The sequence below is a fragment of the Hordeum vulgare genome, chromosome 3H (genome assembly GCF_904849725.1).
Source record: "Hordeum vulgare subsp. vulgare chromosome 3H, MorexV3_pseudomolecules_assembly, whole genome shotgun sequence".
Lineage (NCBI taxonomy): Eukaryota > Viridiplantae > Streptophyta > Magnoliopsida > Poales > Poaceae > Hordeum > Hordeum vulgare.
In genome coordinates this window covers 477,441,441-477,459,986 of record NC_058520.1, presented here as the reverse complement: position 1 = coordinate 477,459,986, position 18,546 = coordinate 477,441,441, and the positions used below count along the sequence as shown (strand labels likewise).

The 18,546-nt window shown below is 42.9% G+C and overlaps 1 protein-coding gene across 1 annotated transcript; it reads left to right on the top strand.

Annotated features, from left to right (window-relative positions):
• Nucleotides 1-863: 863 nt before the first annotated feature.
• On the top strand, nt 864-4,114 carry LOC123440234 (8-amino-7-oxononanoate synthase-like). The gene is made up of 11 exons (XM_045116804.1): nt 864-1,098; nt 1,231-1,349; nt 1,456-1,563; nt 1,644-1,882; nt 1,999-2,040; nt 2,502-2,589; nt 2,679-2,812; nt 3,032-3,120; nt 3,226-3,376; nt 3,525-3,593; nt 3,699-4,114. Exons 1-11 carry the CDS (start codon nt 900-902, stop codon nt 3,823-3,825), a joined length of 1,365 nt encoding a protein of 454 aa, XP_044972739.1. The 5' UTR covers nt 864-899; the 3' UTR covers nt 3,826-4,114.
• Nucleotides 4,115-18,546: the final 14,432 nt, after the last annotated feature.

Sequence of the window (18,546 nt, the reverse complement as noted above, 5' to 3'; positions counted from 1 at the left end):
TTAGACAATTTGAAATGAGTGATCCACGCTAGAGCAGGGAGGATGGGTGATTAGAGATTAAATTGTCAAATAATTCAAAGATTAGAAAATTAGAATAAAACATAAAAAATATTCAAAAATAAAATTTGAAAAAAATTAAAAAAAATCTACCTTTTCGGATAAAAAAAAAACAGACGGATCCTTTAGTCCCGGTTCGTAAGTAAAACCGGGACTAAAGGTACTCCCTACGAAGCGGCCACGTGAAGCACCTTTGGTCCCGGTTGATGAACCGAGACTAAAGGCTCTGTCCCCATTAGTGTGAGATGAAAATAAACCGTACATGCCGGCCTACCATTTCTCTTTCCACGTAAGAGATACATGCAAAGATGCACCCGGACATGCTAGTGGTGTATAACATCCGAACATGCATAGCAACGCCCGAATCTATGAGGGGCCAACCAAATTCATGCGTTTTGGCTGCCTTTCTTGCCTGGCCACAAATCACACAAATGTGGATTAGCCAGCCCCCTCTATTCACAAGCAAATCCAAGTGCAATAATCGAATTGATAGGACCATCGGTGAATCATCAGATATCCAAATCAGGGGAATATGAGAGCGATCACATTCACCCATTCTGATCCAAATCCAATCCAATCTCGAGTCCAATGATGCATGCATGCATGCATGTCCCTATTACCAGGTGTCAGCCAGCGCATTGTATCATACTATACACGTTATGAAATACTCAGTCCGTCTTAAAATAAGTGTTTCGATTTTAATACAATTTTATAATAGAGTAATATAAAATTAAGACATTTATTTCAAGGCTGAGGGAGTACGGAATATAAATATGATATATAGCCTCTGGTCTCACCCAGGCCACCTCGCCGTCTGTGCCGAGCGACGGGAACGAAACGAGATGGCGCAGTGGGACACGCTCGTGGACGGCGCGCTCGCGAGCCTGGCCGCTAGGAGAGTGCTGCTCAACACGCGCCTCATCGCCCTCCCGCCGCCGCCGCCGCCCTCCGAAACCAGCTTCGCCGGGCCGGGGCCCTGGGACCGCGCCACCGTCGAGATCCAGGTCGACCGCGCCTCCATCCGACAATGGCTCGCCGCAAGTCAGTGCCCCATATGTACCTCTGCCTCCCAACCATGCAGGAGCATGCCACATTTTTACTTGCTTGTAACCATACTGAATGAACGGTGCGGTGGGCTCACGTACGTGCATACGTTTGTTCAATTCTGGTTAGATGGCGAGGTGAGCAGCCAAGAAGAAGAAGGCGAGTTGAACCGAGAACTGATCCTCTTCTCCGGGAACGACTACATGTGCCTCAGCTCGCATCCGGCAGTCCGCGAGGCCGCAGTCAAGGTTCTTATTTCATTTGCTAGTAGGACTGTAGCAGTACGTGCGTACTCTGAAGTCTGAACAAGCTACCTGGCAATTCTAATTTGTGCATGCTATATATGCTTGTCAGGCAGCTCAAGAGTACGGCATGGGGCCGAGAGGCTCTTCGTTGATCTGTGGGTATACTACTTACCACAAATTGGTGGAGGAGTCACTGGCGAAACTGCAGAGAAAAGAGGTACAAAACCATCATATATTTTTTCACCTTCATAACTCCATTACATCGATCGATTCTGATCTGTTCTGCGACTTGTACAGGACTGCCTTCTTTGTCCCACCGGATTTTCCGCAAACACGGCCTTGATGTCTGCTCTGGGCAGTATCAGCTCTCTTCTGGCTGCCGGGAGAAAACCCACACAGGATGAGAGGATCGCAATTTTCTCGGACGCGCTGAACCACGCCTCGACTATCGACGGGATCCGCCTCGTGGAGAGGCAGCACCAAGCAGCAGCCTTTGTCTACAAGCACTCTGACATGTCTCACCTTAATTTCCTCCTGTATGCATGCGTCTTCTCTCCTTATTTCCATCACTTGACATTGGCAGTCATTAATTTAGCTTGGGACGGTTTGAATTAACAATTGCTATACATTTTGATTTCCGTACCGTACACAGGTCCAGTTGCCCAATGGAAAAGAAAGTTGTCGTCACAGACAGGCAAGTAACCTGCCATTGAATTAACACCTAGTGCTTGCCTGTTCATATACTATATGCAAATACATCGTCAAGAGTAATAGAGGGTGGTTGGATACGTTTTAGTCCCATGATTAAAAGTAGTGAGACTAAAACTTGCTAGCCTCATCCATGTTTGGATCCAAATACTAAAGAGACTAAAATCAAGTTAATGAGCATTTATTATCCTGCAAACCCTTCAATCCAGAACTCGTCTGAGGAGTTAAATGACAAGAGAGAGGACTAATGCACATTTTAGTAGGGGTACCCCTGACCAAAAGATTTTAGTCTTAAGACTAGTTTTAGCCTCTCTTTAGTCAGTGTGCTTGAAACTTTAGCCTCTTAAAAAGACTAGTTTTAGTCAGACTAGTTTTAGTCCCTTGAATTCAAGCATCCTCTGAACTTAACATAAACCATGCATGTATGCAATTGCAATGTGCTTGCAGTCTGTTCAGCATGGATGGGGACTTTGCTCTGTTACCTCAACTAGTCGAATTACGCAAGAAACACGGCTTTCTGCTGGTCGTTGATGATGTTAGTATATTCTTTTATCTCCTCTCATCTCAGTCAATTGCATTTTCCCATATCGACGAATAATGGTTACAATTGCGTGCGTTTTCAAGGCGCATGGAACACTTGTTTGCGGCGAGAACGGTGGTGGCATACCTGAGCTGTTTGGATGTGAAGATGACATTGACATATGCGTTGGCTCCTTGAGCAAAGGAGCTGGTTGCCAGGGTGGTTTCATAGCATGCAGGTAATTATATATCATACACTGTTAAGCACGTAATTAATGTACAGATGAATAATGAAACAAGCTTATGAAAACCAAGAGTGATGCTGCAAATTAGGTTGTACTCCCATACAGCTACAAAATTATGATTGTACTTGACACATGATTTCTCAAAAATATTTGTGTAGACCCGAATCTTATGATTTGAGCATTACGACTAACTGTTTGCATCATGGTGAGCAGCACTAGATGGAAGAGGCTGATCCTATCGCGGGGCCGCTCATTCATATTTTCCACAGCTTTGCCATTGCCCGTGGTTGCTTCTGTGCATGGTACTGCTATTCCATCACAATTTTCCATGCTTACTGAACCGAACTGAGCATCCACCATCAGTTTTCTTTCCTTTCCATAATCTGAATAGAAACCATTGGTTTCAGCCGCAGTCCACGTCGCGAAGAAGGAGAGATGGCGAAGATCGGTCATCTGGGAGCACGTGCGGTATTTTGCTTCTCTGACCAAACTCAACGTAACCAGCCCCATCATCGTCATTATCGTCGGAAGCGAAGAGGCGGCGGTCAAGGCTCACAGGTTCTTCCATCTTTCTCGGCATCTTATATTGCCCCATCGTGTATTTTCTTCGGTTGTTGCTTTATATATAAAGCGGGATTAAAGCCTGTTTCAAGAGGGTCCTCCTCGATCTTCATATTTCTCGTGTTTTCCGTTTTTGAAACTGCAGGCATCTTCTGAGATCGGGATTTCTCGTCCAACCAATCAGACCGCCTGTGGTGCCGCCCAACTCAAGCAGGTTTCAAACTGCATTTTCCCTTGGCCAATACTATAATGTATTATGTGAATAAGGAAAGCAGAATCTGTTCCAATCAAGATTAACTGACTGTTGAACTGCTGGCAGGTTGCGAATTACTCTTAGCTGCGCTCATACCTCGGATGACATCAGAAGGCTTGTTGACGCGCTCGCTCCCTGGCTCCCCACTCGTCAATATGCTGAGCAGGGTTGCGCTTCGGTTTCAAGATTATGAACAACGACCACTATTGGTGATACAATAAAGATTATTATTTTTTTATCAAAAGGGATAACTCCCCCGATTTCATTAAAGAAACCAAATCTGCTTGTGATACAATAAAGATAATAACTGTGTCAACTCACTAGTTACTACTATATTTGATATAATTTCTAATTGTGTGGATTCTGTTATTGTATAATTTTCAGTGGCATTGTTCAACGGGTATCACTAGTAGAAAACAGGGCTTTCGTCCTAGCCTCGATCGAGCAAGAGTCCCGATCGATTTATGAACTGGGACTAATTCTTTCATCTGTTCCGGTTTGAGCGGCCAGGACGCCGGTCGGGTCTCGACGGACATGGGTCCCGGTTCGTCTCGGACCTTTAGTCCCGGTGCCAGCCACCAACCGGGACTAAAGGGCCTGGCTCCTGGCGCAACCACTTTAGTCCCGGCTCGTGTCTGGAACCGGGACTAAAGGCCATTCTTCAGTCCAGGTGCTAGACACCAACCGGGACTAAAAGAATGCCTATATATATGCCATGCCCGTTCACTCTTGTGTTTTTTGGCCGGCCAGCGCGTGGGAGGTGTGTGCCACTTTGTTCTCACCTCCTATGCACATGAGGTGTTCGATGAAATGCCCGAACCACACTTAAGCTTTCTCTCTTCTCCAAGCTCGACCTCCAAGCTCCATTTCCCCCAAGATTTGTCTAAGTTTGGCTGTGCACCAACTATCCAAGTGTTCTAAAAAGATTAGCAACTTCATCATCATCTCTCACTACTAGTTTAGGTCATTTCAAATGCTCTAGAAGTAGTGTGGTTTGCGGGTTTTATATACTTAATCATATAATGCACATAGATGAACCGGCAATGGATGTACGATGATCGACGCACCTCCGACTACATTGACGACCTGCAAAATTTTCTCGAAGTGGCCGTGGCAAACAAGTAGAATGGTTTTATATATTGTCCATGTACTGTCTGTGGGAATACGAATGATTACTCTTCCTCGAAAACCCTTCACTTGCACCTGCTTGAGAAGGGTTTCGTGCCACACTATAATGTTTGGACCAAGCACGGAGAAAAAGGGGTTATGATGGAAGACAATGAAGAAGAAGAGGATGATGACAACTATCCGGATCCTATGTTCCCTTAATACGGTGATACTGCAACGGGGGAAGCTGAACATCACGAGGCACGAGATGTTCCCGCTGATGATGATCTTCGCCGGGTCATTGTTGATGCACATAGAGAATACAAAAGTGAAAGGGAAAAGTTGAAATTCAATTGCATGCTAGAGGATCACAAAAAGGTTGTACCCAAATAGGGAAGATGGCAACAGAAAGCTCGATACCACACTGGAATTGCTGCAATAGAAGGCAGAGAATGGTATATCTGACAAGGGATTTCAGAAGCTACTAAAAATAATGAAGAACAAGCTTCCAAAGGAAAACGAATTGCCTCATAGTACGTACGGAGCAAAGAAGGTTATCTGCCCTCTAGGATTAGAGGTGCAGAAGATACATGCATGCCCTAATGACTACATCCTCTACCGCGGTAACGAGTACGAGAATTTGAATGCATGCCCGGTATGCGGTGCATTGCAGTATAAGATCATACGAGATGACCCTGGTGATGTTGAGGGCCAGCATCCTAGGAAGACGGTTCCTGCCAAGGTGATGTGGTATGCTCCTATAATACCACGGTTGAAAAGTCTGTTTAGAAACAAAGAGCATGCCAAGTTGTTGCGGGCCGTAAGAAAGATGGGATGTTGAGAGTACCCGTTGACGGATCGTATTTTGCAAGGCATATGGGTTGAATGAGGACATGAAGATTACCTTGGATCTTGGTAATGATGATGTTCGTGATAATAATATAGAAATATGGGTGCATGCGGAGTATGACTTGATTCCAGTTCTACCGCTAGGTGCTATTTGTCAACACATTTGTTAGGTAACTTATATTGATTATTGAAAAGTATCTGGTACATACCCTGATTAAATTTCTTTATTTTGAATTATTAGCTTATTTGCGTGCTACAAGAACTAGATGACAGATAATAGATCGGAACTACTACAGTTATGGCTCCGAGCTTACTTGGTTGGAGAAAAATCATCTCATCTCATTTATTCATGATGTCGACTATCATGCTAAAAATTATATGACCGGCAACGTTATCATGGATATGTGCCACTAGTGCACCAGTTGAGCCCTTATAACATCACTTCAGACAACTTTGTAAGATTTTTTTACCATTGCGTCACTAATCCATCATTTTTATACATTGTTCTCAAGCAAAACTAGTTCGCTAACTATATAATTATTACTAATGTTCTTCAATAGGTACTCCCGCCAGAGACCGTGCCTAAATGGTATTTACCACCATTGATTTGCAAAGGTTAGCTTATGGCCAACCCCGATTAATTACCGTGGTAAATACAGGATATCTGAAAGTGAACACACTCTGGAAATCAAAGGATGGAGAAATACAATACAAGCATCCACGATACCATTTGGAGAGGTATACTTGCGCATCCCACAAGTTGGAGATAGGTTGATCTGTGTTCTTCAATGCGGAGATGTTGGAGTTTGCCTCTATTATGCTTTTTTACCTAGGAGAGAGAAGTAGTTAGTGTTTCAACCTTGTGATAACTTGGTCATTTTTCTACTATGATAACAACCAGAATGACGAGGAGTTCATCTTTTTTATGCTACTTTACCTAGAATGATGAAGAGCTTTTTAACTAGCATGTACAATGATGAGGAGTAATACGATATCCTGTAATGTTTTCTTTATTGCTATACGTACGTACTAGATAGCGTCTAGTTGACACCGACCGAAAACACCAACAAGCATAAGGAACCAAAGATGATGGACACAAAAATAAAAGGGGGAAACACAATATGAAACTCCTAAACCCTCCAAAAATCTCTAAACCCCTCTTTAAAAAAAAACAGCGCCTCACAGCTGCTGACGTGTGGCCGCCTTTTAGTCCCGGTTGGTGTCATCAACCGGGACTAAAGGTCCCCGCCCCCTGGCGCCCCAAAGCGGCCACGTGGAGCACCGTTAGGCCCTATTCGTAACACAAGTTTCGACCTTTTGTCCCGATTGTTTAGTCCCAATTGATAAACCGGGACTAAAGGCCCTTTGGAATCGGGATTGAAGCCCTGTTTTCCACTAGTGTATGTAACTTATTGTGAAATTGCGATGCTCCGTTTTCAATATGCAATGCTATTCAAAGCCTAGTATCGTAACATCATGTGGAACAAGTTTCGTAATGACACATCAATGTGATGAAACTCATCAGGTGGTATAATCCACTATGAGATGAGTGAACTCTCAAGGTATGGTCATGTTTGTTTACCCCATAGGTTATATAATCTCGGGCTAGCCTAACATGGCAGATTATTTTGTGGACTATATAATCTACTTGCTAGATTATCATGATCTCGTAAGTTGCCTTGGGGGATCTTATTTGAGATTATATTTTTGTTCTTTTGCCATAACACTTATCAAACATCATGGTATTTACCCGCCAATGCCACTACAATCATTGAAATTCTATCTTGTTTGGCCGTACGCGCAATGCCCATTCTCCAATGAATGCGCTCCACTACATCCCGTCGTTATCACTTCACCCAAATCCTCCAAATCTGACTGCAAAATCGACTAGATCCGGAGATCCGGGGCTTCTTGTGTTGGAATTATTGGGCTTAACCCATTTACTATCTACAGTAATTCCTAGAAAAGTCCAAGAGGCCCGTACAACCCGTTTATTATATCCATAACTTACTGCAAATTGTGATGCTCTCTTAGCAATATGCATTCAAAATCCAAGTCCCATACGAATCATGTGGGACATGGTTCATAATAACGCATCAGTGTGCGACCGGGGTAAACTGGCAAGCTATGGCCATGCTTGTTTACATCATCTCATGGGCAGCCAACAAGGAAATTTTTTGAAAATATTCCCTAGAGGCAATAATAAATTGGTTATTATTATATTTCCTTGTTAATGATAATCGTTTATTATCCATGCTAGAATTGTCTTGATTGGAAACTCAAATACATGTGTGGATACATAGACAACACACGGTCCCTAGTGAGTCTCTAGTTGACTAGCTCATTGATCAAAGATGGTCAAGGTTTCCGGGCCATAGACAAGTGTTGTCACTTGATAACGAGATCACATCATTAGTAGAATGATGTGCTGGACAAGACCCAAACTATGAACGTAGCATATGATCGTGTCAGTTTGTTGCTACTGTTTTCTGCATGTCAATGTATCTGTTCCTATGACCATGAGATCATGCAACTCCCGGACATCGTAGGAATACCTTGTGTGTATCAAACATCGCAACATAACTGGGTGACTATAAAGGTGCTCTACAGGTATCTCCGAAGGTGTCTGTTGGGTTGGCGTGAATCGAGACTTGGATTTGTCACTCCGTATGACGGAGAGGTATGTCTGGGCCCATTCGTTAAGACAACATCACAATAAGCCTTGCAAGCAATTTTACTAAGGAGTCAGTCATGGGATCTTGTATTACGGAATGAGTGAAGATACTTGCCACCAATGAGATTGAACTAGGTATAGAGATACCGACGATCGAATCTCGGGCAAGTAACATACCGATGTACAAAGGGAACAACATACGGGATTAACTGAATTCTTGACATAGAGGTTCAACCGATAAAGATATTCGTAGAATATGTAGGAGACAATATGGGCATCCAGGTCCCGCTATTGGTTATTGACCGGAGAGTGTCTCAGGTCATGTCTACATACTTCTCGTACCCGCGGGGTCTGCACACTTAAGGTTCGGTGACGTTTCGGTATAACTGAATTATTGATGTTGGTAACGAAGGTTGTTCGAAGTCCCGGATGAGATCCGGTACATTACGAGGGTTTTTGGAATGGTCCGGGGACGAAGATTGATATATAGAAAGTATCCATTTGGCTTCCAGAATGTTTTCGGGCATTACAGGTAAAGTACCGGGAGTGACAAATGGGTTCCAGAGTTCCACCTGGAGGGGCCACCCACCCGGGAGAGAACCAAAGAGGGCCAAGGGTGGCACACCAGCTCTTAGTGGGCTGGTGGTCAGCCCAAATGAGGCCTATTTAGAACAAGGGAGAAAAGGCAAGGGGAGTGGGCCAAAATCGAATTGGGGAAGGAGGACTCCTCCTCCTCCTCGTTGTTTGGCCAAACCCTAGAACCTTGCCCTAGGGCGCCACCCCTCCCCTCCCTCCTATATATAGTGGAGGTGTTAGAGGCTTTTTGCACCTCAAGCCAAGGCGCAACCCTCTCTCCCTCCACCACTTTGTGACACCCCGTAGCTAGTTAGGTATGGTACAACGAAGCCTTGTCGGAGTAGCTCCACCACAATCGCCGCTACACTGTCTTGCTGCCATAGAATTCAGCTACCTCTTCACTCTCTTGCTGGATCAAGAAGGCGGAGATCATCATCTAGTTGCACGTGTGCTGAACGCGGAGGTGTCGTTCGTTTGGCACTAGATCAAGATGGATCGTGATGAGATCGTGGGACGGTTCGTGATGAGATCGCGGGACGGACTGCTATTTGGATTGCGAAGATGTTTGACTACATCAACCACATTATATACGCTTCCGCTTAGCGATCTACAAGGGTATGTAGATACACTCTTCCCTCTCATAGATGTTCATCACCATGGATAGGTCTTGCGTGTGCGTATGAATTTTTTTGTTTCCCATGCAACGTTCCCCAACAGTGGTGTCAGAGCTAGGTTCATGCGTAGATGATATGTCGAGTATAACACAAAAGAGTTTGTGGGCGTTGATGTTCAATTTGCTACCCTCCTTAGTCTTTTCTTGTTTCGGCAGTATTGTTGGATTGGAGCGGACCGGACCAACATTACTCGTACGCTTACGAGTGACCGGTTTCATCGACTAACATGCAACTTGTTGCATAAAGATGACTGGCGGGTGTCTGTTTCTTCAACTTTAGTTGAATCGGATTAGACCGAGGCAGTCCTTGAAGAAGGTTAAATAGCAATTTGCATATCACTGTTGTGGCTTTGCGTAAGTAAGATGTGATCATACTACATACCCATAGCAGCCACGTAAAATTTGCAAAAACAAATTAAAGAACGTCTAACTTGTTTTTGCAGGGTATGCATGTGATGTGATATGGCCAAAGACATGATATGATATATTGGATATATGAGATGATCATGTTGTAATAGTTAAATATCGACTTGCACGTCGATGCGACGGCAACCGGCAGGAGCCATAGGGTTGTCTTTAATTATTTTGCGCTTGGTGATGCTTTGCTTTATCGCTAGTAGTAGCTTTAGTACTAACAACATAGTTAGCGTGACAACCTTGATGGCAGCACAATGATGGAGATCATGATGATGGAGATCATGGTGTGGCACCAGTGACGATGGATATCATGCCAATGCTTTGGTGATGGAGAGCAAGAAGCACAAGTTCATGGCCATATCATGCCACTTATGATTTGCATGTGATGTTAATCCTTTTATGCGCCTCATTTTGCTTAGGACGATGGTAGCATTATAAGGTGATCCCTCACTAAAATTTCAAGATAAAATTGTGTTCTTCACGACTGTGCACCATTGCTACAGTTCTTTGTTTCGAGACACCACGTGATGATCGGGTGTGATAGACTCAACGTTCACATACAACGGGTGCAAAACAGTTGCACACACGGAACACTCGGGTTAAAACTTGACGATCCTAGCATGTACAGACATGCCCTTGGAACACAAGAGACCGAAAGGTCGAGCATGAGTCATATAGTGGATATGATCAACATGGAGATGTTTACCATTGAAGCTAAACTCAACTCACGAGATGATCGGACTTGAGTTAGTGAATTTGGATCATGTACCACTCGAATAACCAGAGGGATGTCAATATGAGTGGGATTTCTTAAGTAATATGATTAATTGAACTCATTATCATGAACATAGTCAAAATGTTTTTGCAAATTATGTTGTAGCTTGTGGTGTAGCTCTACTGTTTTTGATATGTTCCTAGAGAAAACTTAGTTGAAAGATGATAATAGAAATTATGCGGACTGGGTCCTTAAACTGAGGATTGTCCTCATTACTAGACAAAAGGCTTATGTCCTTAATGCACCGCTCGATGTGCTAAAACCCCGAGTGTCATCTTTAGATGTTGAGAACATCTGACATACATGTTTTTTATGACTACATGATTGTTCAGTGCATAATCCTTAAACGACTTAGAATTGAGGCGCCGAAGATGTTTCGAACGTCACGGGACATATGAGATGTTCCAAGAGATGAAATTGGGATTTCAGGCTCGTGCCCGTGTTGAGAGGTATAAGACCTCCGACAAGATTCTTTGTCTACAAAGTAAGGGAGACAAGCTCAATCATTGAGATTGTGCTCAGATTGTCTGGGTACTACAATCGCTTGGATCAAGTGGGAGTTGAACTTCGAGATAAGATAGTGATTGACATAGTTCTCCAAAGTCACTTCGACCAAGCTATTGAGCTTCATGATGAACTATAACATGTCAGGGATAGAGATGATGATCCTCGAGTTATCCGCGATGTTTGACACCGCGAAAGTAGGAATCAAGTAGGAGCATCAATTGTTTATGTTTAGTGAAACCACTAGTTTCGAGAAGGGCAAGGGCAAGAAGGGATACTTCATGAATAGCAAACGAGTTGCCGCTCTAGTGAAGAAACCCATGGCTGAACCTGAACTCGGGAGTAAGTTCTTCTAATATGAGGGGAGCAGTCACTGAAGCAGCACTACCCTTGATACTTGGTAGATGAGAAGGTTGGCAAAGTCGCCGAAAGTATATTGGATATACATGATATTGATGTGTACCTTACTAGTACTCCTAGTAGCACTGGGGTATTCGATACCGGTTCAGTTTCTAAGTGTTATTAACTCGAAATAAAAGCTACGGAATAAACGGAGACTAGCTAAAGGTGAGCTGACGATGTATGTTGGAAGTGTTTCCAAGGTTGACGCGATAACCATCGCACGCTCCCTCTACTTTCAAGATTTGTGTTGAACCTAAATGTTGTTTGGGGTTTGCATTGAGCATCAACATGATTGGATTGTGTTTATTGCAATACAGTTATTCATTTAAAGAGAAGAATGGTTATTCGGTTTACTTGAATAATGCCTTCAATGGTCATGCACCTAATATGAATGGTTATTGAATCTTGATCGCAGTATTACACATGTTCATAATATTTGATGCCAAAAGGTACAAAGTAGTAATGATAGTACCACTTACTTGTGGCACTGCCGCTTGAGTCATATTGGTATAAAACGCATGAAGAAGCTCCATACTGATGGATCTATGGACTCACTCGTTTTTTTTGAAATGTTTGATACATGGAAACCATGTCTATTGGTGTAAACGCATGAAGAAACTCCATGCAGATGGATAGTTTGGATTCACTTGATTTTGAATCACTTGAGACATGCAAATCATGCCACATGGGCAAGATGACTAAAGGCCTCATTTTCCAGTGAGATGGAACAAGTAAGTAACTTATCGAAAGTAATACTTTGATGTATGTAGTCCAATGAGTGCTGACGCACGTAGTGGATATCATTATGTTCTTACTTCACGGATGACTTTAGTATATACTTGTATATTTACTTGATGAAACACAAGTCTGAATTATCGAATGGTTCAAGTAATTTCACGGTGAAGTTGAAGATCGTCGTGACAAGAGGATGAAATGTCTACGATATGATGAAATGTCTATGAATATCTGAGTTGCGAGTTTGGTACACATTTAATACAATGTGGAAATTGTTTCACAACAAATGCCAAGTGGAACACCATGGTGTGATGGTGTGTCCGAACGTCATAGCCGCGCCCTATTATATATGGTGCATACTATGATGTCTCTTATCGAATTACCACTATCGTTTTTGGGTTAGGCATTAGAGACGACCAAATTCACTTTAAATAGGGCACCATGTAATTCCATTGAGATGACACCGTAAGGTTTGGAGAAACCTAAGCTGTCTTTTCTTAAAAGTTTGGGGTTGTGACGCTTATGTGAAAAAGTTTCAGCCTGATAAGCTCGAACCCAAAGCGGATAAATGCATCTTCATAGGATACCCAAAATAGTTGGGAATACCACCTATCTTAGATCCGAAAGCAAAGTGTTTTTTCCAGAAAAGGGTCATTTCTCGAGAAAAGGTTTCTCTCAAAATAATTGACTGGGAGGATGGTGGAAACTTGATGAGGTTAATGAACCACCACTTCAGCCAATGAGTAGCAGGGCACATGGAGATGTTCATGTGGTGTCTACACTAGTTTAAGTGGAAAGCTGATGATAGTGATCATGAAGCTTCGGCTCAAGTAACTACCAAAGCTCATAGGTCGACAAGGACACGTACTGCTGCAGAGTAGTACGGTGATCCTGTCTTAGAGCTCATGTTGTTGGTCAACAATGAACGTGCGAGCTATGGAGAAGCGATGGTAGGCCCAAATTTCGATGAATGGCCGAATGCCATGAAATCCGAGATAGAATCCATGTATGAAAACAAAGTGTATACTTTGAAAGAACTACTTCATGGCGTAAAGATAGTTAGGTACATATGGATTTTTAAAGGGAAGACGGACGATGATGGTAGATGTCACCATTAAGAAAGCTCAACTTGTCACAAAGATGTTTCCGACAAGTTCTAAGAGTTGACTACGATGAGGCTTTCTCACTCGTATCAATGCTAAAGTGTGTTGGAATTATGTTAGCAGTTGTTGCATTATTTATTATGAAATCTTGCAGATAGATGTCAAAACATTGTTTCCTTGATGGTTTCCTTGATGAAAGGTTGGATGTGATACAACCAAAAGGTTTTGTCGATCCTAAGGATGCTAACAAGTATGCAAGCTCCAGCTATCCTTCTATGGACTGGACCAAGCATCTCGGAGTTGGAATAAGTACTATGATGAGTGATCAAAGCTTTTGGTTTTATACAAATTTTATGAGAAACTTGTATTTCCAAGAGAGTGAGTGGGAGGACTATAGAATTTCTGATGCGTATATGTGATTGGCATATTGTTGATCAGAAATGATGTAGAATTTATGGAAAGCATATAGGGTTGTTTGTAAGGAATTTTTTAAAGGAAAACTTGAATTAAGCCTACTAGAATGTTGAGCATCAATATCTACGGAGATAGATCAATACGCTTGATAAAACTTTCAATGAACACATACATTCACAAGATTTTGACGGAGTTCAAAATGGATCAGTCAAAGAAGGAGTTCTTGACTATATTGTAAGGTGTGAATTTGAGTAAGACTCAAAACCTGACCGCGGCAGAAGAAAGAGAAAGGATGAAGGTCGTCCCCATGCCTTAGCCATAGGCTGTAAAGTATGCCATGTTGTATACCGAACCTGATGTGTGCCTTGCCAGGACTCTGTCAAGGGGTACAAAGAGTGATCCAGGATTTAATCACTGAACAACGGTCGAAGTTATTCTTAGTAACTAGTGGAGTAGGGAATTTTTCTCGATTACAGAGGTGATTAAGGAGTTCGTCGTAAATGGTTACGTCGATGCAAGCTTTGACACTAATACCGATAACTCTGTGTAGTAGACCGGATTCGTATAGTGGAGCACTCATGTCGAATAGTTCCAAATGGCGCATGGTAGCAGCATCTACAGGATGACATAGAGATTTGTAAAACACACACGGATCTGAAAGATTCTTACCCGTTGATTAAAAATCTCTCTCACAAGCAAAGGTATGATCAAACCCCATAACTGTACGGGTGTTAGATTCGTTAAAATCACAAAGTGATGTGAACAAGATTATTGACTCTAATGCAAGTGGGAGACTATTGAAAATAAGCCCTAGAGGCAATAATAAATTGGTTATTATTATATTTCCTTGTTCATGATAATCGTTTATTATCCATGCTAGAATTGTATTGATTGGAAACTCAATGTCACAGCCCTAGATTATTGTTTGTAGCTAGTAGCATCACTGAGCATTCATGCATGCATTTAAATTCTTTCAAATCTGAAATGGGGAAGTGATCAAGCCTCAGGAACCAAATTCTGGAAAATAAGCAATATAAAACTTGCTTCAAAATGCACCAACAAAATGTTCCAAATATTTTGTGAAATTAGGAACTGAGATAAAAATGTCAACCAATGTTATTGGATCACATAATCATTTCATATTGGGCGTTTGAATTAATTCAACCCTATTTGCATTGGATTTATAAATGCTATAAATAATTTTATAGATTCAATAATTCTGGAAATTGGTGAGTGGTTCTGAATATATTATAAGAGGCCACATATAAATTTTCAGAATTATTTTAAGTGATTTGGTATTTTAAACAAATCAAAACAAATGTCAGAAAACAAATAGAAAACAGAAAATAAAAAAGAGAAAGAAGCTTACCTGGCCCAGGAAGGAGATGGCCCAGCCCAGTGGCCTCTGCCATTCATCGTCTACCTCTGTGAGAAGGCAGAGGCGAGACCAGGTACGGCGCCGGGCGAGCCAGCTCCTGCTTCGCGCTGGCGGCCACCCGTGCATCCCTATCCATCGGTGGCCATCACCTAGACCCCCTCGAGCTCGTCCCCCTCTGTGGTCTCTCCCCCATTTCTCTGCTTTTCCCTCCCCCATGGATCCCAGCGAGGCCGTCGCTGCCGTAGCCCCGCGGCCACCTACCCCTCCAGCTAGATGCGGCCCAGTGTGGGCTACCTTCTGGTGGTCTCCGCGCGTCCAACCCCTGCCGTTCTTGTGATTCCGGCGCGAAGCCGCCGTCGGTTTGGTCGCCGCCAGCCAAACTCCGACGACATGCGACGTGGCCGTCATTAGAGACTAACCTCCCGTGGTTAGCACGACTAACCTCCCATGGGTCAAACTCCAATTAGGGTGGGTCAACTTGGGATTAGCTTCCCACTGGTCAGGTTTGACCAGCAACGGCCCAGTTGACCTGTTGACGTGAGTGCTGATGCAATAATAGTATTTCATAAATATAATAATTCCAGAAAATGCTGTAAACTTTGAAAAATCATAGAAAATAAAATCTAACTCCAAATTAAAAAAATTATAAATAAAAAACGATCAGAAAAATTCAAGGAATCTGATTATGGCATTTTCATGCATATCTAAGAAAGTTAACATCACCAAGTAGGCAAAATGTTGATTAGGGTAAATTTAATAAATAATTTGGAGTTGGAATTTGGTATATATTTGAATTCCACTTCAATTAATAAGACCAAACATTGAGCTAGGAAACTCAGTACCTCAATATGCCATCCTCATGCATGATAAAACAAGTTATGCCTGAGCATCAGGTCGAATCAATTAAAAGGGTATCTGAAAAATACCTTGTGTGAAGTGATATTTGAATTTTGATTCAAACCAGCTTCAACTTAAGAAATGGTAGCTACATTAGCCATGCCACATTTCATTTTCATGTCATGATCATGCATCATAGTGTTGCATTTTCGTGAAGTAAATATTGTTCTTTCTTGTCTGTCGGTGTTGTTCCCCCTCGGTAGACGATGCTTCCGACGATGTGATCGTTGACACTGATGAAGACTCATGGCTATCTTCAGAACTGTTAGGCAAGCAAACCCCCTTGAGCATATTGATATAAACCCACTCTCTCGCTCCTACTCTCTTTTATTGCACTAGGACAAACACGATTCAACTGTTACATGTTCTCGGTAGTTGAACCCATTCCTCTACATGACCTGATTTTGCCATAGTAAATAGTTGAAACCACTTAGCATGAGTAACAAGTGCTTGAGCCTTGTTGTGCTTACTCATCCATGCTTGTTTACTGTGCCTGCTATGCTTAGAGTCGTGTCGAGTCTGATCCATCTAGACGATGAACCGGAATGGTTGCGTTCATGTTCTACGGTGTGAGAGTAAAGGTGTGAATCTGACTTGGTAAAGGTAGCGATGAGAGGCCATGTAGGAGTACATGGTGGGTTGTCTCATTGGGACCATCCTTAAGAACCGAGTTCTGTGTATGTTATCCAAGACAAGATACTACCACGCATTGGAATGCTTAAGTGCCCCTCTCGGCTTATTAATCGCCTAAATCTTTGTCCAGGAGTTGCAACTAGTTTTTGGTGTTTGTAGGAAAAGTGGTGGCGGCCATGTTTAGCTCTGCCCGACAGGGTAGGCTTCTCTGTGGTAGATACACAATGGCACGGTGTACTAAGTGGCACCCGGATGGTGGGCTTGGGAACCATGCACACATCGTTTGGGGCCGTTAAGGAAATTCGGTCAGACTTCCTTGCGGGTTCAGTCTCAAATAGGCAATAAACCTAGACTAGGGTCTTGTGTGGTTAACGGTCGTGGCCGACACCCACACCAGTGCTTCCGCTTGAAGGTTTCCGAGATGCATGACATGCATATGGTGCTAAGTGGTGAGAGCATGTGTGAAGAATTATACCCCTACAGGGTGATTTAATCTGTTCGAATAGCCGCGTCCTCGGATATGGACTACTTGGAAACATTACGTGGTACATAGACAATTTAAATGGATACTAAGTGTGAGTGCTATGGATGTCATTCTCGTAGGGAGACGAGAGTGGATCCATGGTGGTGTATTGATTGGTGAATATGTGGACTCGTGTGCGCTATCCCACCTCAAAGAAAGAACTTGTAGTCATAGTACAGGTTAACCAAGAGTCAAAGCTGGATTGCTGCAATCAAACCCCACAATCCTTTCATTGATACTGATGCATATGTAGATAGTTCTGATGTAAGTCTTGCTGAGTAACTTTGTACTCCCGGTTTCTTTATTTACGTTTTTGCAGAGAAGATTTTAATCTAATTAAAGGTTTCTACGTGATGTGTTCGATGTTGACCGGAATAGCTTGGGAATCCCAGACAGAGGTATGGTTCCTTTGGTAGGGTCGTTGTAGCTTTTCAGGCTCCTCCAGCCACTTTTAGTAGATGTTTGTACCCAGACATGTTATGCTTCCGCTTGATGTTTGTATGACTTGAGTGTCGGGTCACGAGACCCCTGTTTGTAATATTATACTTTGTTGACTCTTATGAGTCCTTAATAAAAGCTTGAGTCATAGAGTTATGTTGTGATGCCATGTTGTATCTACACATATCGTGCATATTGTGTGTATGTTACGAAATGCATTATATGCGTGGGATTCGATGCCTAGTTATGTGCCTTTAGTAGTACTCTTTACGGGGAAATGCCTCTTTGTGCTTCCACCGAGCTTTGGTAGCTCGCTACTGCTCCGGACACATTGATTGACCGGCATGGATCCTTCTTTGTTGTTGTGTCTGTCCCTTGGGGGAAATGTCACGCGGTGTAATGGAGTCCTTGTAGCTTGCTACGACTCGTCTACACACGCTGATGACCAACGCCTGCTTTGCTGGGTTATGTATGCCTGTCCCTGTACGGATGTACCACTTGGGCTTATAACTAGTCATGTCGACCTGGGTTCTTTGTCGTTTGAATGCTAGCGACACATTCATCTACCTGAGCCAAAATACGCAAACGGTCCCGGCCTAGGTAAGGTGGCATCCATGGAATTTACCGTGCGTGAGGCCGCAAGGTGATGTGATGTGTTACATGCTGAGTTCTTAGGACTTAGGATTGGGGTCCGGACACTCAAATACATGTGTGGATACATAGAGAACACATAGTCCCTAGTGAGTCTCTAGATGACTAGCTCGTTGATCAAAGATGGTCAAGGTTTCCTAGCCATAGACAAGTGTTGTCACTTGA